The sequence below is a fragment of the Galeopterus variegatus genome, unplaced genomic scaffold (assembly GCF_000696425.1).
Source record: "Galeopterus variegatus unplaced genomic scaffold, G_variegatus-3.0.2 Scaffold152, whole genome shotgun sequence".
Taxonomy (NCBI): domain Eukaryota; kingdom Metazoa; phylum Chordata; class Mammalia; order Dermoptera; family Cynocephalidae; genus Galeopterus; species Galeopterus variegatus.
Window position 1 is genome coordinate 471,795 of NW_007726263.1, and position 22,773 is coordinate 494,567.

At 37.5% G+C, this 22,773-nt stretch overlaps 1 protein-coding gene across 1 annotated transcript in view; it reads right to left on the reverse strand.

Annotated features, from left to right (window-relative positions):
• The window catches only part of SEC24D (SEC24 family member D), a 113,412-nt gene that overhangs the window by 42,244 nt on the left and 48,395 nt on the right, over nucleotides 1-22,773 (reverse strand). Inside the window, exons 9-11 of the mRNA XM_008592122.1 lie at nucleotides 17,579-17,717; nucleotides 14,442-14,557; nucleotides 4,785-4,909 (exon numbers count right to left, since the gene is read on the reverse strand). Of these exons, the coding sequence (XP_008590344.1) occupies nucleotides 4,785-4,909; nucleotides 14,442-14,557; nucleotides 17,579-17,717 (380 nt within the window). The remainder of the gene's footprint in view (nucleotides 1-4,784; nucleotides 4,910-14,441; nucleotides 14,558-17,578; nucleotides 17,718-22,773) is intronic.

The window sequence follows — 22,773 nt, forward strand, 5'->3', positions numbered from 1 at the left end:
GGATTGTTTGATAAAATGTATGCTTTTAGAGCAGCATCCACCACATAGTAAATGCTCAATAAACATTAGCTATTGTTATGATACTGATGCTGCCTTCATTCATTCTACAAATGTTTGTGAAACATCTACCAGATACTGGAGGATATACTAGTAAACAAAAAGAAGATTTGCCTTTGTTGAACTTATATTTTATTGGAGGAAACAGGTGATAAGTAAAATGTATATTACTTTTTTTATGGTGATGAATGCTATGGAGAAAAGTAGAGTTAGGTGGATAGGAAGGATGGAGGAGGTCACTCTTTAAGGCAGGGTGGTTAAGGAAGGCTTCACTATGAAACTGTCATGGTTGTTGTGCAATAATAATTATCATTATTATTATTGCTCCTTAGGGAGGTATTATATAAGCAGATGACTATGTAACTTATCATTCAAGTCAGGACACTTCTTTTTTTTTTTTTTTTGTCTTTTTCGTGACTGGTAAGGGGATCGCACCCCTTGGTGTGGTGTCGCCCGCACCACGCTCAGCCAGTGAGCGCACCGGCCATTCCTATATAGGATCCAAACCCGCGGCGGGAGCGTGGCTGCGCTCCCAGCGCTGCACTCTCCCGAGTGCGCCATGGGGCCGGCCCAAGACACTTCTGATACTCTTACTAGTTTTCAGTGCTGGATATTATATAATGCTCAATGGTTAATGAAAGCCTCAAAAGACAGATGCAATTTTCTTTGCCCTTAGATGTCAGTAAAACTTATTTTGCTTGGGGACTTTTTTTTTTTTTTGTCCGTTTTGAGACCGGCCGCACCGCGCTCAAAAGAAACCTGGTTTTCTTGGTTCCTAAATTTTGCACATGGCATGAAGAGTTCCTCAAGTACAAGAGAAAAATAACACAAATATCTAGATGAAAATACCAAGTTCAAACTGCAGACTTCTGAATTTCTCTGATGTTTTAGCAGAGTACAGGCTGACAAAGAACTGACTTCAAACCATTTTATTTCTTTACTTCCTTTGCTAATTGAGGGTATTTGATCTTCACTGTGGCCTTGACAAACGTGTGGGCAGTTTAAATAGATTCTCATAATCCCTTCCAAAAGCATTTGGTAAACATTTACATTCTGGATACTTGCAAAACTTTCAGAAAAGGAAATCCCTATCCTTTGTAACTACACATACACAGACACTCATACACACCTCAGTATCCTAAACAGTACGATTTCATGCAACTAACCACTACACTATACTGCACCCGTGCCTTCCCCCTTCTCCCCATTTATTAAAGTCTACCTCTAAGACCAAGTGCAAATCCTTCTTCCTGTCTGAAACCTCCCAGGATGTTACCAACTAGAAGTCATTCCCTCTTCTCAATTCCTGTAAACCATTCTCATTGGGCTCTTAGCACACGGTGACTTTTGTTAACATTTCATGAGTCCTTGACTATAAGCTAATAAAGGGTAGGGCCAAGGCTTACGTTCTCTGTCCCCACAGGGTCTAGTATAAGGTGGGAAATTAGAGGTTTTATTGAGGATGATTATTATGACAATGAAACACTGGATTTAGGATGCCAAGTTAGAGCCCAAATTGATAAGCCAATAGCGGGCATCTCTTTCTAACTCTGGTTTAGTGATACCACCTTGATAGTTTAAAATAAGCCTGGTTCAAGTATTGACACCATGCAATGAGCAAACACTACAAATCAAGGCTTTATTTATTTAAGAGACAGTTTACTATCACATCACTGCTTAAACTCCCAATTCCCAGTAAGCCTTTTAATACATAAGGTAAAAAATGTCCAGCAAATCACGAAGGGCTTTTATTCTCTTTTACTAGTAAATTTGGAGTCAACTAAGGCAAAAGACATAAAAGAAAAACTATAGAGAAGAATCTAGATTGCTATTTCCCATTGGATTTGGACATTTTCAAGCAACGGGAAAAAAGTGTCCTGGAATTCACAGGATTCACTTAAAATCTAAATTAACATTTTTTAAAAAAGTAATCAGAACATCTCACATTATTGCAAAATGTTAGTACTTGTCTCCATGGGAACATATTTTTTAAAAAATTTGTTTCAGAAACAAAAAACTGTCCTAAAATTTTCCTCAACAGTATAACTGCCTCATTAAATCATATCCGGAAGTAGATTCTCAGCCTCTCCTTCATATTAATTTTATACAAGTTTTGTGAAGTTACACAAGGGATATCATAAAGACTAATATGTTTTTGTTGTTCTGCTTTTCAATTACCACTTGTCTCAATACTTGTTCCTATCATTTTAATGGAATGAATTTGACAGAGCAACACTGAAGATATTAGCAACTGGATGAGCCAGAGAATTTCAAAATCAAGCATTTTGAACATTTTAGTTACAGCAGCATTAAAAACAAACAAATACACCCAAAAACCCAAAATAACCCCAGAGCTTGATCTGAACAACAGGTGAAACATTGCAAATCTTTTCTTAAATCAGAAAAGTCTGGGGACCTTGCAAGGTCAACGATATAAGTTCAAAGGTAAACAGTAAGGAACAGGCCTTCCCTGCTCAAAAGATTAGCTAAGATATACACATTCACCAAGACCTTAATCAAGATATCAGACAGCACTTTAAAAAGGCTATTTGGCATATTACCTGCGTTGGTTAGTACAAAGAAGTATATCAAACTAATGGTAATCTTACCATAAAAAATAAAGTTACACATATATGCACAGCCCAAAATAAATTTCAGTGGAGAAAAAACTAGATTTGTTTGTAAAGATAAGGGAAGAAAAGGTAGTTGGCTTTATTAAACACTGTTAAGAGGTAGATTTGAATGGTGGCACAGAAAAACCAGCAGTATCCTTTTATTTTTCTCTACTATCTTTTGCCTACGTCATACATATGCTCCAATGGGATATTAAGTAATGATGACACTGACAGAAAGAGTGTGATTTCATAACTTAAATATCAATAGGTTATAAGCTTCATATCACCACTATGTTGAAAAAGAACATGGGGTTGGTGAAGTAAACTGTCTAGGAAAACAGGTTAGCCTAATTTGAATCAGTCTGAAGAGAAGGGAAAAGGAAAGAGTCCACTTCCAGAAATGAGAATACTTTTCTTTCATACTAATCAAGTTCAAAATTCAGATTTGGAATTTAGATAGCCCTGTGAGAGAGTTCTATGGTGAAATACATCCTATTCAACAGAAAATCCATACTTCTCCAGCTTCCCTGAGATCGGGGTAAGAGAAACGAGCATCCCGCTGAGGCTGCAGGCAGCAGATGTGTTCTTACGCCACCGTCTGCCACGGGCTCCCAGCTCATTCCTCATTTTATTAGCACCTCACTCTCCCAAGTGAGCCACGGGCCCGCCCGGAGGTTGCATTCCTCATTTTAGAATTCAGTTTGAAATCACCTCGGTGTTTTTAAACATCCCCACTGCTTTTCCAAACCATCCTCGGGAATATTATGACTTCAGCTTCATAGATACAAACAAAACTACTTCTGGGAGGTCCTGAGTCCATTTGTCTGAGCCTCACATGTGCCAGAGCAACAGTCACATGTGGAAAGATTACAGGGCAGCAGGCACCCAAAAACTCAGGCAGACCCAAGGGCTAAGGACAACCCTCACCTCCCCAAACACATCCTTTTCAAAACAAAGATCACTTATGTTCAGAGAGACAGGGAGGAGGTGGAAGGTGTGGTACAGACACTAGGGCACCAACACTACCCAGCCTGTTTTACCCCCTTCAAGCCTGTCTTCCTCACATGAGGGATGGCCTTCTCCCTGTCCCCGAATCTCTTTACTAGCTGCTACTTTCCCATCCTAAACAACTAGTCTGTACACAGATAATTAAAAAAATAGGCATGTTTGATATTAGTTTAGGAGAGGAGATAGGAGAGAAAAGTAAAAGGATGCTGCTAGTTATTCCCTGCCACTTTTCAAATATCTCAAAAGTATTTCTTCAAGCCCAAATACCTATTTCCCATTATCTTTCAAATCTAGTTGCTTTTTCTCCCACAAAATGTATTTTGGCCTGTGTATGAGTGTAACTTTATATTTTTTATGGTAAGACTGCCATCAATTTGATGTACTTCTTTGTACTAAAGCAGGTAATAGGCCAAATAGCCCTTTCTAAAGCACAGTCTGAAGTCTTGATTAACATCTAGGGTATATTCATCTGTTAGCCATTAGAATCAGTTTTCTACCTTTTCTTGTGTGCACTGCTTCTTTGTAATGGCAAGGAAAGTGGTGTCCCTTGCGCTGTTAAGCTACAGGATGGAGAGGCAGTACTACTGCAAAGGGGTGAGACGGGTATCATAGGCGCTAAAGGAAATTTGGCTAAAATGCTAAATTATGTCACTGACATAAGACAACAGTTCCATTTTCTGGCACCCCTTAGAACCCCCTATCATGCCCAGCGACTATGAGTTTCTACTAGAAAAGCAATGCTTTGAGAAGTAACAGACTTCCAAAGTCTTTTCCACCACACTGTTGGGATTCTCATAATTTATAATGTATTTTGAATGTTTTTTTATCAGTTTGTTTCTTTTGCTTTGTAGAACAGATCACTCTGACTTTTTCCGGTTGTTTTTGTTTGTTTGGTTTTGAGTTTTTTTGCTTTGCTTTTTGGCTGCTGGCCAGTACAGGGCATTCTGACTTTTTAAGCATTCAGAAGAATGTCTGATTTATAACTAATTACCCAATGTCCTCATTAGCAAAAAATATCAACTGGTCACTCAGCGCTTGTTTTATGGCCAATAAATTAATTCAGCAATACTGTATAAGTTATAAAAAGAATGGCAGTGCCCTTACTTTGGAAGTTTTTCCAGCATGGTCTTCAGTTCTTCACATATAAGCTTGACAAGTCCATTCTTTATGTTACTATACGAAACATCAATCATGAAGATAAAGGCTGGTGGGTTGGGAGGCTTATTATTCTATAGAAAGGCAAACACATCACATAAATGGATATAATTTTAAAGTAAATTCATTTCATAATCAAATTTAAACACATTAGAAACTCTTGAAGGTCATCAGATGTTTCATTTAATATTCAGGATATAAGATCTGTGGAATTAAATCATTTTCTAGAACATGATTGATGCTATAAAAAAAGATAAAAGAAGCTTTATTTCCCAGGATATGATGTGGGTCCCACATTGAATTAGACAATGCTATAATATCTAGCAGAGGAGGTTCACTTTTGCAAAGAAAGACTTCATTACAACAATTGCTGAAGGAGGAATACAGAATTGTGACCAGCCTTGCTTAGAACACTCTGCCTTACAGGACAAAATGAGTTTGGAACCCTGACAAATTATTCTAAAAAAGAGTACATCTGATAATTAGTGTTTGCTTTTGAAACTGTAATAAAACTACATTAACTTGAATGTCACTATTTCCAAATTTCTTCTTTTACCAGCTCTTCCACAGTTTTAAAGATACGAAATTGTATACGAAAATATAACTCTACTTTTAAAAGAATGTACCATATTGTTAAATACTTACCTAATTTATTACATATTTATGGTAAAAATGGAATGTTAGGCTTTTTCTCTATTTAAAACAATCAGTATAACATAAAGCAGCTGCAATGAAAATATTTTCGAGCTGTTGGTCCCTTTACTGGCTGGTGTTCAAACAGCTCTTAGGAAGTGATCCTTCAGCTGGGTCTTACAAAATATTTATAAAAGAGAGCTGCAGGCAAACAACTTTAGTAACCTACACTAGAGAATAAAGAGTTAAGACCAATTTAATTTTNACGAAAATATAACTCTACTTTTAAAAGAATGTACCATATTGTTAAATACTTACCTAATTTATTACATATTTATGGTAAAAATGGAATGTTAGGCTTTTTCTCTATTTAAAACAATCAGTATAACATAAAGCAGCTGCAATGAAAATATTTTCGAGCTGTTGGTCCCTTTACTGGCTGGTGTTCAAACAGCTCTTAGGAAGTGATCCTTCAGCTGGGTCTTACAAAATATTTATAAAAGAGAGCTGCAGGCAAACAACTTTAGTAACCTACACTAGAGAATAAAGAGTTAAGACCAATTTAATTTTTAACCTCATGATAAATCAGGAAAAAGTTCTAAAATAAAACTGTATTTTAGTTATTATAAAATTAGATATTAATGTTTATAAATTATCTAAGTGATTTATTCTGTATCCACTACAAGGCTAGACATAATATTGTTCTAGTAAAAGTCCTTCATTTCAAATTTTTAAAAATTACAGGATTTAAAAATAATCAACCTGAAAACCGTAACACTTTGCCACATCCAAAATCAGACCAAGGAAGAAAAGAAGAAACTCTACTATTGTCTATGTGAGTAATTTTTTATTGCAAATCATTCCTGATTTCTGCCTAATCTAATTCATACCATAGACTTACGCTGATTTATACTGGATGAAAATAACAACTATTTCCATTAATTAAACCAAAGCCCCTTTGTGACAGATCCAAATGTGCCTTACCATTCTCATATTCTCTCTTTAGTTCATCATTACCAGTTCCCCACTGAATGTTTTCCATATCTTCAACCTGCACATTTCTACAGGAACACTTTACTGTAGCTTGTTTTCTACGTAAGCAAAATTAATTCATCATCCTCCTAAATCACATTCTCTTCCAATTTCTCTCTCTATCAATAACAACACTACATGCCAACTCAATAGCTTGAAAATATGAAATTAGATATGACTGTTTCTTTTCCTTCTATCACTGAGTCCCATTGTTTTTCCTCTCAAAATAACTCTTCTTTTAAGGAATTTATTTTTTAATTGAAACGTATTGATTGTATATATTTATGGGATACAGTTATATTTCAATACACAGATACAATGTGTAATGATCGAATCAGGGTAGTTAGCAAATTCATCATCACAAATATTTATCGTTTTTGTGATGAGAACATTTGAGCTCCTCTCTTCTAGCCATTTGAGAACATACAAAAAATTATTGTTAGTTACAATGCCAAGCATTACTGTTCACCACCAAAACTTATTTTTCCTATCTAGCTGTAATTTTGCATCCATTAACCAACCTCTCACTATCCCATCTCCCTCCTCCCTTTCCCAGCTCAGTAACCACAATTTTTTAAAAAAGCTGAACTTTTACTAAACAACTTTCACGATGCTATACCCCATTGCTACTCTTAACTATCCAGAGGCTTGTCATCTTGTGCCTAGAAAACTGCAATGGCTTCATAAGCTTCTTTAATCTATTACCCTACCCATTCAGTGCAGTTTGTTATGCCCAGCCAAGCTTAACATGTACATACTCTATAAGAATCTAGTTTTCTGTGCCACCTTATGAAAACTGCTGTAACTACAGCAACTTGAAATAAAATCCAGCTCTCATCCTACATCCTCCTATCTCTGCAACTTTAGGCACGGCAGGCCACTTTTGCTGTCTTAGCTGCCACACCGCAGCATCACTTCTCCCATTTTTCTGACTGCTGCATCTGTTTTTCATTTTACGATCTTTCTTCGAAGTACACCCTCTTCTCTCCTCTCACCACATGATCCATCACAGAAATCATAGTCATTAACTCAGTTTTAGCCAGCATCTCTGTATAGGTGACCCCTCAATTTCTCTCTCATCATGAACTCTTTTCTGAGCTGCAAACCAGCATCCGAATTAACTACAGAATAGCATACCTCCACAGAAAGTTCCTGCCAGCACTTTATATTCAAAATTTTTAAAGTTATGAAAACATTTCTCCCACTGTATTGGTCCTCCCTATAAGGAGCTTACAAAAAAACCCTCTAAAATCTGGGCTTGAAATCTCACTCTTTCCATGAAATTGTCCAGCTTACTTACCATCCACCTCCAGTTAATTGCGAGGCCCTTTGTGGCTCTTCCAGTTTCAGCAGTCTAGTTTATACTCTCATTTTCTTTTTTATTACTTTTAATTGTGGTAAAATAAACACAACATATAAATTACCATCTTACCCATTTTAAGTGTGTAGTTCAGTAGCATTAAATACATTCACACTGCTGTGCAACCATTACCACCATCCATCTCCAGAACTCTTTTCTTTTTTGATTTTATCATTCTTCTCTCAGTAGTTAATAGATTAAGTAGACAAAATTCTGGTACAATATGTAAGATCTGAACACAGTAACACCTTTTAACAAGAACATTGCACCCACGATTACATAAGACACATTTTTTTCAAACACATATGGTATACTGACCATGGTAATTGGCTACAAACTAGGCCATAGAATAAGTCTCAACATTTTTTTCTAAGTTTGGTATTGCACACATGTTTTGTTCTCTCACTACAATGCAACTGAGTTAGGATTTCTTTATTTTACTTTTCTATTTTATTTTTAAAGAAAATGTAATTTTATTAATATTATTTTTTTACATTCTAGGATGTTGCTGCAGAGCAGTTGGGAGGGAGGGGGAGAGGGGAAAGGGGAAGGAAATGGGATGGAAGAAGGACGAAGGAGGAGGGGAATGATTGAGGCTTGTGGCACCCCCCTCATTCCCACAGGGGAGAGTGGGGGACTTCGAGCAGTGGCTTGGTCATTGCTGGGCTGGGTGCAGATGTCAGGGGGGTGTGGCAAAAGCCCTCACCCCTCACCACTGCAGTTCGGGAACTCAAGGCCCTTCTTGCTGCGGCTGGGTGGTCATCCCTGGGCTGACTGCATGTGTCGGGGAGGTGTGGCTGAGGCCCTTGGGCCCCCCACCTCCCTGGCCCAGGAGAGCCCAGGGCACTTCCTAAAGTGGCTCGGTGGTTACCGCTGGGTGGTTGCATGTGTCAGAGGGGCGTGGCCAAGGCCCAAGGCCCCCCATGTCCGATCAAGGGAGAGCCCAGAGCATTCCCTGCAGCAGCTCAGTTGTCATCACTGGTCTGGCTGTGCATGGGGGGAAGGTGTGGCCAAGGCCCAAGGCCCCCCCACCACTCCACCTAGAGAGAGCCTGGGGTGCTTCCTGCAGCAGCTCAGTGGTCTCCACTGGAGCAGTTGCGTGTGTCGAGGGGGTGTGGCCGAGGCCCTTGTCTCCTACCCTTGGGACTCATTGCGGGTGTCAGAGGGCATGGCTGAGGCCCCCAGCCCTCCCCCCTTTTTTTGGTAGATCAGGGGACTTCTGGTCCTTCTAGGTGTTAAAGGTGTTCTCTAAATGGTGAAATGAGACCTTTACTAGTTAATATCAAACTTTGTCTCTGGTTATGGGTACTTTGTTTTTTCTTTCAGTTCTGTGTCAGATTATTTGCTGTTCCCATCATTTAAACTCTGCACTTGAACTAATTTATTGTCCTTTGCTTACTTCTAAAATGGGAGAAATTCCTGTGGGGCCCAGCACCTGAGCTGTGTGGTTTAGCTAAATTGCTGCTTTGCTGCTAATTCCTTACAGAAGGCTTTTTGTTCAGTTCAGGTTTTAATGGCTGACTTTATATGTACTTCTGGGTCTAGTAAAATCCAGTGCACCTGGGTTGTGTAGAAACTCTGGTATGGGCCTGAGTCTTTTCATCAAACTGCACCCCATGCAATTCTATATTCCTGACCAGTCTCCTCTGAGTGGTTCTGCACTGACTGGGGGGCAGATCAGCTGTCCTTGCTGTGCCCCAGTGTTCCCCAGGCCATGCACTGGTTCCTTGCGATGACTCACTGGCCTCTGAGTGGCTCCTTTTTTTCAGTTGTTGTGGGTCCTTACTCCTATGTGGGTCCACGGGAACCCTATTAGTGGTCTTGCTGGCCTGGGGGCCACCAAGGCCTTCTTCTCCTCTGACACCTCCAAGCAACTTCATCTGAAGGGCACAGCTGCAGCTTTTGCCAGCTCCTTCTCTATGCTCCATGCTCTTAGCAGCTCCGGTCTGGAAGTGGCCAGGGCTCAAAATGGTCAGAGCGGTTTTTCCTTTCTCTCATCGTGGCTTCTCCCACCTTCATGCACTTCATAGGTCTCTCTTCCTCTCCCCCTGAGCTCCAGGGTCCCAGCTTGGCTGTTGTTGCTTTTTTATAATTGTAAATTGGTTGATTTGTGGGAGAGAGTAATGCTGGTGACCATCTATTCTGCCATCTTGACCGGAAGTCTTCCAGAACTCTTTTAATCTTGCAAAACTGAAACTCTGTCCATTAAGCAACTTTCTATTCCCCGTCTCAAGTACCTGGCAACCACCTTCTGCTTTCTGTCTCCATTAATTTCACACTCTAGGTACCCGATATAAATAGAATCATAAAACATTTATCTTTCTTGTGGCTGGCTTATATTACTTAGCATAATATATCCTCAACATTCATTCATGTTGTAGCATGTGTCAGAATTTCCTTCTGTGCTAAGGCCGAAAAATATTCCATTGTATGTATATACTACATTTTGTTTATCCATTCATCCATCAATGGACCCTTGGTTGATTCCACCTTTTGGTTATCATGAATAATGCTATTATGAACATGGGTGTACAAATATCCTCTTGAAACTCTGCTTTCAATTGTTTGGGGTATATACCCAGAAGTTAAGTGGTAATTCTATTTTTAATTTTGGGGGGAATTGCCATGCTGCCCTCATTTTCTCTTACTTGGACTACAACATTATTTTCTAATGCACCCTTTCCTCCAATTTCTCTCCTCTCATTATAGAGACGGCTGTTAGAAAAAACTGTCCAAGGCACAAAACAGATCACAATACTATCTTCTCTGAGAAAAGGAATTTTACTGAATCCTCAGAGTCTGGCACAGAGCACAGCACCCAAAAGAGTGCTCATTAACTATTGATAAACTGAGTGAATGAACCCGTGGATGGACAGATGAAAACAACTCCCTCCTTCCTTTTAATTTACTTTTAACTCATGGCCTACTGAATTAACATAAGTTCCTCAATGGCCTGGCATTCAAGACCCACCATAACACTCATATAAAAAACACATATAAAAATGTAAAAGATCAAAGATGTGATGCTAGACCCAATGGAAAATAAAAAGATAGACTGTATTTTAAAACAATTTCCCAGCTTTACTTCCCATTATTCCCAAAATATATTCTCCCAACAATTTAAGAGGTTGCCATTTTCAAAACATCTCCTGTCAAGAAGTCACAGCCCAGTGGGCGTGAGCCAAGAATTTGGCCAGAAAAGTGTTTTGTTTGGCATAATGTTTTAAAAAATATTTGAATCTGAACATGTTCTGGGGGAAGGGGGAATATACTCTCCAATTACCCTAGTCCCCACACTAGGTTCACATCACTCATCTACAATGCCTGCCTAGCCTCTGAAGAAATCAGAGTAAGCTGCTAACACACCTTTGAGAAACTGTCCCTGCTCACTGTTCAGTTTCTCCTTTCCATTCCTGTATGTGGATTCTCTGCTCATGGTTTAGCCAGCTCAAGTGTGACTTCCTATCTGAAGCCTTCCTGATCCTTTTTTCTTATGGCACTATGATAATTCTACTCTTATATCATTTATCATAATTATGCACATTTCTTATGAGGCCTGTACATGGTAAGTACCTTCAGAGCAGGTTTATCATCTTGCTAATTTCGGTATCACAGCATATAGACACATGCATTGATGTTAGGCATCCAATAAATGTCAAAGTAAATTAAAATTAAGTTAAATGACATTTTATTCAGAAAAGAGAGGCTGATTTGGAAAAAGATTTTGCAGTTTAGGTACAGCTTATATGCAGCTTTATTCCATAAACTTATAAATGATAAACTCTCAATTATGTGACAGAGCTGAGGTCTTTTTTCCCAGAGGAACTTCATGGTAATTTTGTCAACACTTGTCTACATATCCACAGTGTATTGGTAGAGAACAGGGGTTCTGTAGCCACACACACATGGTTTTCAGTCTGGTTCCATCACTTTCTAGATGTATGGCCTGAGGCCAGTACGTAAGCTCCCTAAGCCTCAGTTGCCTTATATGATGGTGGTATTCATGGCATGTTCACTGGGAGAACTAAATGACACAGTACATAGAAAGCATTTAGCATACAGCCTGACACGTAGTCAATATTCAAGAAATGTTAATTTTATTATCAAAAATTTACCTTAAGATAAACTGAGATTTCATAATTCTCCTTTCATGTGCATGGTGTTAAGAATACATGTACAAATTAAATAAGCTCTTTTTCACTGTCCAAAAAATGAGATTTCATAATTCTCATTTCATGTGCATGGTGTTAAGAATACATGTACAAATTAAATAAGCTCTTTTTCACTGTCCAAATCCTGAAGCCAACTCATTATTATACTTTATTTACATTTCAAATTATAATTAAACTTAAAGGTATTTACAGCCTATTTATTATGAACCATAGTTGGACTAATAAAAGATTAAGCTTACAAAAAATCCTTCAAAATGTACAGTTTTTACTTGATTCATCGCCCGCTGGGTGAGATTTCCCATCAATTAGACTTCTGGAGTATTTCCAGATAACAGGGTTTGAAGATACTAAGACTTTTGTTCCCAGAAACAGATTTGACTCTCTGCCTAAGTTTCTACTAAAAAAGCATAAAATCAAGATAACATAGTCTTTTTGGCAGAGAAGTGGAAACTTAGAGCATGGTTAGATTTATACTGTGGTTGCAAAGATCAGTGAATAAATTTTCCATCACTAGTTACAATGGCTTTATTGCATTTAATTAGAACATCAAATGTTTATGTTTTGCCTAATGATTCTTCTTCAGTCCAACAGCAGGAAGGAACAAATAAACCATCCAAAAGTAATTGTACTTGAGGACATGCTTCTTGCCTGAAATAAAGCATTTGTACCAAAAATGTTCTTATATTTCCCCAAATATGTTACAACATTTTAAACTAATAAAGCATTAACTTTTCTTTAATAACAGTTCTATGTAATGTAGTGCAAAACAATCATATAAAACACTAAAATAAATACAATGACTTTGGTTAATTGAAAAAAAATTTGAAGATTCAGCCAACTGAAAAAACTTCTGGTTAGGAAAAATGTTGTTTGTTATCTCAATACATGGACTGATCCCCTAGCAAATATATCTGAAAGAAATTGGTGAGTCAAAGGCTGTTTTCTGGGAATTGGGCACTAGTGGATATTCATTTTTGAGGCAGAGGTAAAGAAATAAAGTCAGAGTGACCCTGTTTTTTCAAGTCTACACATGGTGCTTCAGATATTAGCTGAAATCTGGACTGATACCCAAGAATATGTGATTTTCAAGTCACTGGAGAATTTTAAAGTCCTGCAAGATACCCATGGTGATGTTACTATCACTGTGACATTGCAGAAGGGAAATGGCCAGTCCTGGGAATAATAACACCCCTGCAAATTCATTCATTCATTCATTCATTCATTCCACATACATTGGTCAACCCTGTGCCAGCCACAGTGGTTAAATGTCATCAAGATAACTAGAACAAGATTGGGGCCCCCAAGAATTTCAGAGTCAATGAAGAGGGCAGACACACAATAAGATTTAAATTCCATGAAAATATCTGCTAAAACAGAAATAGACCAAATTCTATGAAAAACAGCAGTTGTTGTAAATTACTACCACAATGAAGACAAAGACAGTTGCACATGCACAATAAAATTTCACCAGGCATTACAGAATAAGTAGGAGTTTGCGGTTGGAGAAATAGACCAAATTCTATGAAAAACAGCAGTTGTTGTAAATTACTACCACAATGAAGACAAAGACGGTTGCACATGCACAATAAAATTTCACCAGGCATTACAGAATAAGTAGGAGTTTGCGGTTGGAATATGAATAGATGTGACAGGAGAACGGAAAGATATTCTGGTCAAAAGAACGTCTTACATAAAGGATGGAGTTGTCAAAGGGACTGCTGAGTTCAGAGTATATGGTGAGAGTTTTGTACAACTGAAGATATAGCAGAGGTGACAGTTTGGGGTCCGACAGTCAAAGGCATAATAAGGAAAAATAAAATTGTTGAACTTTTTATTCAACATTCAACAGAAAAGAAGCAACCATTAGAGATTTGTTAAGAGGTCTTGAGGGGAGTCTCGGAGTTACATTTCAGAGCAAGGAAACAGAGGCTAGAATCCCAGGCTGCTGACAAGGTCTAAGGGAGATTCTGAGAGCCTAAACCATTGTGGTAGCAACTGGAGTCAGAAGAGAGGCACAGAAATATGCCAATAGTTCTACTGACCACACTGGTTTAGCTTTTGCCTTGGAAGGAAAGTTTTTCTGAGATTATTGATAAAACAAGTGAGGCATCATGAAACTGTTGCACTAAGAACCCAGTATAGTCTATCTGGCAAGGACATAAAAATTATTGTTTCCTATTTCTAGCACTACATTTCAGTTTTTAAAAGTGATTACTCCAGTGATTGGCTTGGCAACTGAATGATGTTAATGACTTAGAAGGCTGAATCTGTATCTTAGGCATTTCTGCGTCTTCATGGCACCATCAAAATGCTTTGTTTGTGAATCAAGAGTTAGTTCTTTACATATGTAAGTTATTCACTTAAACTTGACACCAATGTATAAACACTTGAAGTCCTGGGAACACTTACTCTGCAGTAATCCAAAGTAGCAACATATTCATAAGATCCTAGTGATAACTCTGGCTTCTCATAGTGGTCCAGTCTTCTTCCCATGTGGTCCAGATGTTGGAAATAAAATGGTGGAACTAATGAAAACAAAACAGGAAAGGAAATCTTTTGTTTTCATAAACACAGACAATTTAATAAGTTCTCAAAATTTATTATGGGAAGAAAGTAGTTAGTATAAGAAAAATAGTATTTTAAAGCTGGAATGTAGTATATTCTAAATATCCACTATTTTAAACACACGTCTTGGAAAGTATGAGGTTTTCTAAAAAAAACCTCTTGACCGTTCTACAAGTTATTGATGACAAAGAATATTTATTATTTAGACCATCCTAAAGAAAAAGGAGATAAAATTACTTGTTTTTAAGTTGTCATGACGTAAATGTAACTGTCCCTATTTAATAACCTCTCTTTAAAAGAATTCAGATTTTTCTAACTATTTGAATTTTCAATATACCTAACAGAATTAAACATAGTTAATTTGGACTATCTATTAACTACAGTATTTATTATGGTTTAATTAAGAGATGTCTTTAGCTATGGGGAGTTCGCATGGTAATCATTTAATGCTGGGGCTTAAGAGTGGAGAAGATTACTGTATTAGGGAAAGACTACACCACTAGATCTCAGCTGAGGAACTCTAATTTGATTCAAATGTCTAGGAAGGTTAGTTCTGGCAAAGACCTGGACATCTTCCAATAGCACAGGGAACACTTATGAGTCACATCCTGAACACTTGGACAAATATGGCCTGGCATCTCTGTGAAAATGAATTGCTGTTGCCTTGAGATTAACAGGGCTGGCTATTAAACCAGTGCCAACAGAAGTAGTTAGAAAAACTAGCAATGCTCTGGTTTTAAGCATTTTGTAAAGAACAATATTTCCACTTGTAAAAACCACAGGAGTAATGCCTTTTGTTTTTAAACCAACAACTCAGTATTTGTTGTCTTTAGGTGTGAAACTGACATGAGGATTACAACAGGACTGTTTTCTTAAGTTGGACTTCAAAAGTAATCACCGAGGCTTGATTTTTTCTTTATTCTTACCACATCATGGCCATTTCTTTTAAAATAAGTTTTATAAGATTCATATGTACATACGGATCTCTGAATTTGGAAAATTCAGTGTCTGGAAGAGATAATAGAAGTGAAAACTGACCTTCTCAGCTGAAGTAAGTAAACTTTGAGAGCCATAAACTGCTATTTTGTTTCCTTGAGGTGATATGGACTATGCTGTGTTGGCTTTCTTAAGATGTATGGTGTAGTAATTCCAACACAGTGTAACCTATAATTCATTCACATTCACATATCAACATGATATAGGTAAATTTTTTACCTTTAAAATTAATTTTATATTTGTTAGCATTTAATAATAACTGTCATCTTTTATAAGCCAAAATTCAGGTTACACCATAAATTATACACCTTCATGATCTCCTTGTCTTCCTAAGTGCCTTCTGACCTCTGCTTCCACTGGGGAATCTCTGGACACTTTGTGGGGAAATAAGAGCAGAACCACATCACCAAGCCTGCTGGGTTCTCTTTAACACAGACAAACCTCTGTCTTCATTAAACCTAAATGAAGAATGCAGGTGTCAATCTAAGGGAACTCTAAGGGAGTCTGGCTTTATTGTAGGGACAAATATTTGACCCTACTGGAAAATAAACATAGCAGCCTCCTAAGAGTAGATACCCAAGAGAACAAAATCTGTTGTGTGGAGATACAAGAATTCTGAGTGACTTTTCTCTACTAGGAAGTGGCTGGGCCATTTTTAGACCCTGAGCCGACGCTCCGGGTGTGAGGCCAGGGATTAACAGCAAATTGAAGATCCTTGATACTCTATGTGCTGGATAATTTATGATCACCTTCCTAAGAAAGATGAGGGTTTGGATCAGGACACTGAGGAGATGGTGGTCTGGGTGAAGGAATTTATCCAAATGCTTCAGGAGAGGCCTCTGCCTTCTCATGACTTTTTACCTCCAAACTAAAGCACGGAGAAGTGAATTGTCACAGAGTTTCTGAAATTTCAGGTCCCAAGACTGAGTGATAGCCAGGATGAAAGATGGAATAAGATCTTTCCTAGAAAGAGAAGAGTAAAGAAATAACAAAATCTGGTTTCCCTGGGACATCCAATTTGCACTGAGTAGATGCCACAGTTGGCACAAGGAGAGAGACATCCCAAGAGCCCATATCATTCTTTGAAAAGAGGCTAGAAACCAATGATTCAACTCCACTGCAAGGCATTTTCTAAGAAATGACCAAAGGTCTTCATGAGAAAGACTCCCAATGCCAGTCCCTGGCACTCTAAGTTGGGCAAAGCCATGAGATCTGTGTGTGTGGTAAGCGATCAGGGAAGGAAGGAGACAAGTAGTGCTCTGCCACCAGAGAACAGTTTAAGAAATGACCAAAGGTCTTCATGAGAAAGACTCCCAATGCCAGTCCCTGGCACTCTAAGTTGGGCAAAGCCATGAGATGTGTGTGGTAAGCGATCAGGGAAGGAAGGAGACAAGTAGTGCTCTGCCACCAGAGAACAGTCACGGAGCCAAGAGGCCATGAATGTGATGACACAGTGACTTTTCTCTACTAGGAAGTTAAACAATCCAACATTTATATCAAAGAGAAAATATATATATAAGTGTTAAAGTCCTTAGTTATACCTGAGCTTTTCCTAAATATCAAACAGCTCCTATCCAAGAATAACTGTGAAGGATGACAAAAGAGGAAAGGTCTCTCAGGTTCATTATCTGTAAACGTAGGAGGTAAAAATCTCATTTTGCCTCCAACTGAGGCTTTGTGGAAGGGGACTGAAAAATAAATTTTTTCCCCTACTTTTGACTTTTCTTTTACAGGATTTTACAAAACAACACCACAACTTCCATGTGGGGCTCATGCAGATACATGGGCAAAGAGGGGCTTGGATTTCCCAAAAAGGGCATATTATCATTGGTTTCCTCCTAGGGATATTATAAGGAAGAAGGTACTGCTATATTAAATCTAAAAAAAAAAAAAAGAAAGAAAGAAAACTACACTTTTCCTAAGCTAAGAAGTATATTTTATTTTATAAAGAGTTTTTGCAAAGAGCATTTAATGGCACCACTTACCATCATTCACACAGTTACAAAATCCACACTGATACCTCCTTCCTCCTTCAATGAACTGCATAAATGGGCACATGTAGGCCTTGCACCTGTTGCATCTGACTGGTCCATTCTCTCCGTGATTTACCAAGTAAAGGGGAGTCTATGAGAAGCAAGTAAAATTAAATGAATAGGTAGGTACAGGATTTCTAGGTATTATAATTTGAAAAGTCTTCTACTAGCACTCATTAAGGAACTCTTTTTTTTCCTTTTTTTTTTTTTTTTTTTTTTTGACTGGTAACGGGATCGCAACCCTCAGTGTCGCGCCCGTACCGGGGACCGGCAACGGGATTGCAACCCTCAGTGTTGCGCCCGCACCGTGCTCAGCCAGTGAGCGGGAACCAGTCTCCACATGGGATCTGAACCCTCGGCGGAGGCGTCGCCACGCTCCCAAGCGGCGCACTCTCCAGTGCGCCACCGGGCCGGCCCTCATTAAGGAACTCTTAACTCTCAGCATTTGCCAGGACAGTAAAGATGTCTCTCTTGATAAACATGAACTCAAGGCAATAAGATGTTCACAATATCCAAACGAAAATTTAAATTTATCTTATTCATAAGCATATATATCAGATATATGTATATTTACATCTGCATGTGTATGTATATTCACCTATTGTGCGTGGAAAGAGAAAAAGTTATAACAATGGCTACAGTACTTAATTATGCTTATGTTAAAAACATCCTGGACACCTTGTATCATACATTTTGCAAAGTTTGTTCATAGAATATAAATAAAAAAGTAAATTGGGTCCAATTTTAAAAGCTCTAGTTTTGCGTAGCAGTATGCTGTCTAGATAGTTCCCTCAAAGTAACAAAATATTTCTTCAAAAATGGAACCACCCAAAGAAATATGCAATAATGTTCGCTAATTTAGGCAAGGAGACTTGACTCTGCCTTTTCTGTTACTTATCAGATGAGAAAATGTTTCACAGCGTACTCTCAATGTGGCTGGGCATGCTTTCACAGAACTGAAAAAACAGACAATTCAATTGCTTCTTCCTCATAAACATACATAGAAACCATTACACATCCTTTACAGTTTGAAAGTGAAAAAGTTCAGCAGAAGTGTGCCTTGTTTCTCACCTCTTCTGGCTTTCAGAATAAAAAATAATGAAGATCCTGCTTGTTTTTACTAATCTCCTTAAAGAAAATATTTTTAGAAAAGCTTGAGAATTATAGGATTTGGCATGTCAATTAAATTTTTCTTTAAAGAAAAGATGTAAATGAAGAAAAGACTGCTTTCTAATGGAAGCACAGGACGTAGGCGGGGTGGGGTCATCAGGCCATTTTCTGCTCCAGCCTTAGAAACCTGAGATCTGTTTGTTCCTGCCCAGATGTTCAATGTGAAAACTGATCTGCTGCTGAGGCTTCAGAAATGAATCGTGAGGTCTCTGAGCAGAAAAAACAGGTTTAGAACAATATGCAAAAGAGTCAGAAAAAGGGTAAAAAAAAAAAAAAATACACTCAATCATTCTCCACTGCCTCTACACTGCCCTCTTTCCCACCTTCACCTCAAGAAGTCAGAAAGTGAACTGGGTTTTCTTGTTTATAGTCTCTTCTGATCCACAGCATGGCCATAGCTCTGGTGCCACTGGTAGGGTTGTGACAAGGATTAAATGAGTGATATGTGGGCAGTGTAGAGCGCTGTGCCTGGCACAAAATGGTTGGAGAAAGGTAACTGTTGCTATCATTTCTATCCAGAATAACCTTTCTTCCCTCAAAACCACTTAGCTTCTCTCAAAACCACTTAGGGGAGTTATAACTGGGTAAATGCGAGATGGGCTTGAGTTCCTGAAGGCTAACTTGTTAGTTACTGTTAAATGTTATTGTAAAAATGATCTAAAAGACAGAGAATCTACCTTTCAGGAGATTTTGATATGATCTAGTGGCTTAAAGTTGAGAGACAGATTTTTAAAACACACTTGGCTATATGATCTAGTTAGTGGCTTAAAGTTGAGAGACAGATTTTTAAAACACACTTGGCATTTGGTTTAAATATATATTTAAACACACAAATTCATATATTGATGTAAATAATGCCCTTTTATACAAACCTTTTGTTTGAAAGGCATAAAGTAACAAATGTTTGTTCTCTTTAGCTGGTAATAAGAAGAAATTAGGCGACAAGAGGGAAGAAAAAAGAGGCAGGTAAAAAAAAAGATTTTTAGGACAACAAATGGAGAATTAGGTGAGTAAGACACAAAAGACAACAAAAATGTACCAATCAGGTAGCTTCTTCTGGATCAAAAGTCCAATTACCAATCATGCCTTTCCTCTAGTTACTGTTCTATTCTACAGTTTCAACCTTCAAGATCAGGAGATGCTTTTAGGACTTAAAACAGAGAGAAATACTGCAATTTGCATTCATTCCAGCTAAGTTTACTTTTCTCATCCGTTTATTTTCAAAGAGTTCAAAGGCTATAATAAATAACCTGAGAGACTTTGGAAACAAAATATAATGCAATTATTTGCTAGACAAGACAGAGGTAATGGAAAGAAATTTGATCTATTTTTACTGATGTGATTTGCTGAAAGGTAGGCCCAGCCTAAGATTACTGTGAAATTGTCGGCGACTAACACCTAAGCATTCCAGTCCTGGCAGATTCAAACTCGCAGAACTGAAAATGAATGTCTAGCAATAAACTTGAGTCAAGTCATGACTGTTTCTAGGCTTTGAAATACACTTAATTTTTTCTATTTTTACTTTTTTGGAAGCTATATGATGGATAGGTAAGTAAGGTCTTTAGACAATCAAGGTGACAGTAAAGAATGTTAAAAGCTTTTTAACTGTTTACATTTTATTTTCAGGCAACAGGGCAAGGGTTTCTAAATTACACTGTCTTGTTTCATCTCTCTCAGACCATGCTTAAAGCCATCAGAGATTTTTTCTTTGCTCTTTCCAGATGTCTGTTTATTTGCTCCACAGTAGTGTGCATGAGCTCATAAATAGCGAATCTCACTTTTCTTCTGGGTTCAATCTTGGTGTAAATAGTTTTTTTTTAATTAAATTACTTTCCCAAAAATTCCTTAAGTTTTTCTTTTTTTTTTTTTAATCAAGGGCATTATATCATATTTACTTCAGAAATATTTTCAGGTTTTTATGTTTTGTTTATAAATGTGCTTTTATCTTTGGCCCTTAGTATATCCCTTTCTGCTCTTTCTTTTCTGTTCTTCTCTTAAATGGAAAAGTGAAAGGGCGGTTCTAAAAACCTCTTCTGGGCAGAGAATAGAACAGTGGTTACCAGAGACTGGGGAGAGGAGGAGGAAAAGGAAAACAGGGAGAGGTTGACCGATGGGTACAAAATTACCATTAGATAGGAGGAATAAGTTCTGATGTTCTATTGCATGTAGGGCGACTATGGTTAACAGTAATTTTTTTATATTGCATAACAGTTAGAAGAAAAGCTTTTGAATGTTCTTGCCACAAAGAAATGATAAATGTATGGGGTAATGGATATACTAACTACTCTGTTGTATTATACAACATATATATGTACCAAAACATTAAGTCGTACCCCATAAATATGTACAATTACAATATGTCAATTAAAATAAATTAATTTTGAAAGGTAAAATTAAAAACCTCACCTAACTATTTTTGGTTTTGGCCTTGTGTGTCATGAGTCTATACAACATGAAAGTAAGAGGGAAGCTGAGGAAAGAAGAGGAAGGAGAATAACTTTAATCTTTTCCTTGTATTTTTGGATTAACAGAGTTGTGCCAAATACCACATGGGTACCAATTTTAATTCAAATGCTTTAATTGAATAAAATGTACTTCTTTTTGTGCATATATAATACCACTGTCAATTATCACAAGCAAGAATACCATTCACTGAAAAATTAGGCTTAGTGTTAAAATGACATCAATAATTAAAAAACAAAACAACTTTTGGTTATTTTTCCATGTAAAAGAAGTAGACATCAAGATGTATTAATCAATAACTTCTTAATACTCCCAATAATTTTTTTAAAGTTTTCTTATTATAGTATATTATCAGTTTTCCAAGCATTCCTACTGTTCTCTCAGGTAACTTTAACATTTGTACAGGAGGTACTGGGTATACTGTTGTGTCTTTGTGGGACTTACTATGTAGTGGGGCAGAATGATAGTAAACACACACACATGCAATTAAAAGAACAGGGTACGAGTAGAAAAAATACTTGGGAGAACACCATTAACAAAAGCTCTTTTTAACTTAGAAAGGCAATGTTAAACTATTCAGATTGTATTTCCAAAACAAAAGCAGATGCTCAAAGAAAATAAAGCACAATGTAGAAAGATCCATCATAAAGAATTTTTATAAGGTTTGTAAGCTATGTATTTTTGTTTTGGCATCTATATTATTAAGACAGACCTGAATGTACAAGCCTGGCTATAGATTTTTTTTTATGTTTTAGGAAAGTGATGAATTACAGAAAGCAGGCTAAATACTAAACCTGGAAAGCCAAAAATATTAAGGTGTTTTTATAGAATCAATCCAGTAGGTGGCACTGCGCAACTAAGAATTAAAACTCAGTTGCATATAATTTACCAGTAGGTAATAAAACACCCAAGATAATTATGCTACATTCATTTCATGTAACTTTAATAACATTTAACTGAATGTATATAGCAGCTACTACCATCACAAAATTTTTAAAAAACTAAATTTTCCTTAAAAAAACCTTTGATAATGGTTTAAAAACCATTCTGGGTGAAAGAAAATGAAATTAAACATGAAATGCAAGGCTGTTTTATGCACAGATTGCACAGAAGTTACAGAATGTGCCAAATTTACTAATAGACAAGAAAAAATTATTTCAGAAGTTTCTAATCCTCTTCTGACTTTTCCTTGACTATATATAGGAAAATAGAGGTATTGTTCAGATAGGCAGCCACAAAATACAGAAGGCAACCTAAAGATGGCCTGAGAAGCAAAGAACTAGGAATCAAATGCGCCTGCAGCCAGGGGCCAGCCCTGCTCTCCACATTCAAACTTGAGGTGCAGAATAACAAGGCATCAGTAAGCAGTCACTGTGAGGAAGAAATGATCCTCTAAAGCAAACATCCACCTTCAGGACACTGCCGAGTGAACTGCCCCTCTCTTGCCTTTCTTGTCATATCTGCCCCTCTACCCACTTTCTTTATTTTTTGACACGCGCTCATGTAAGTTCTAA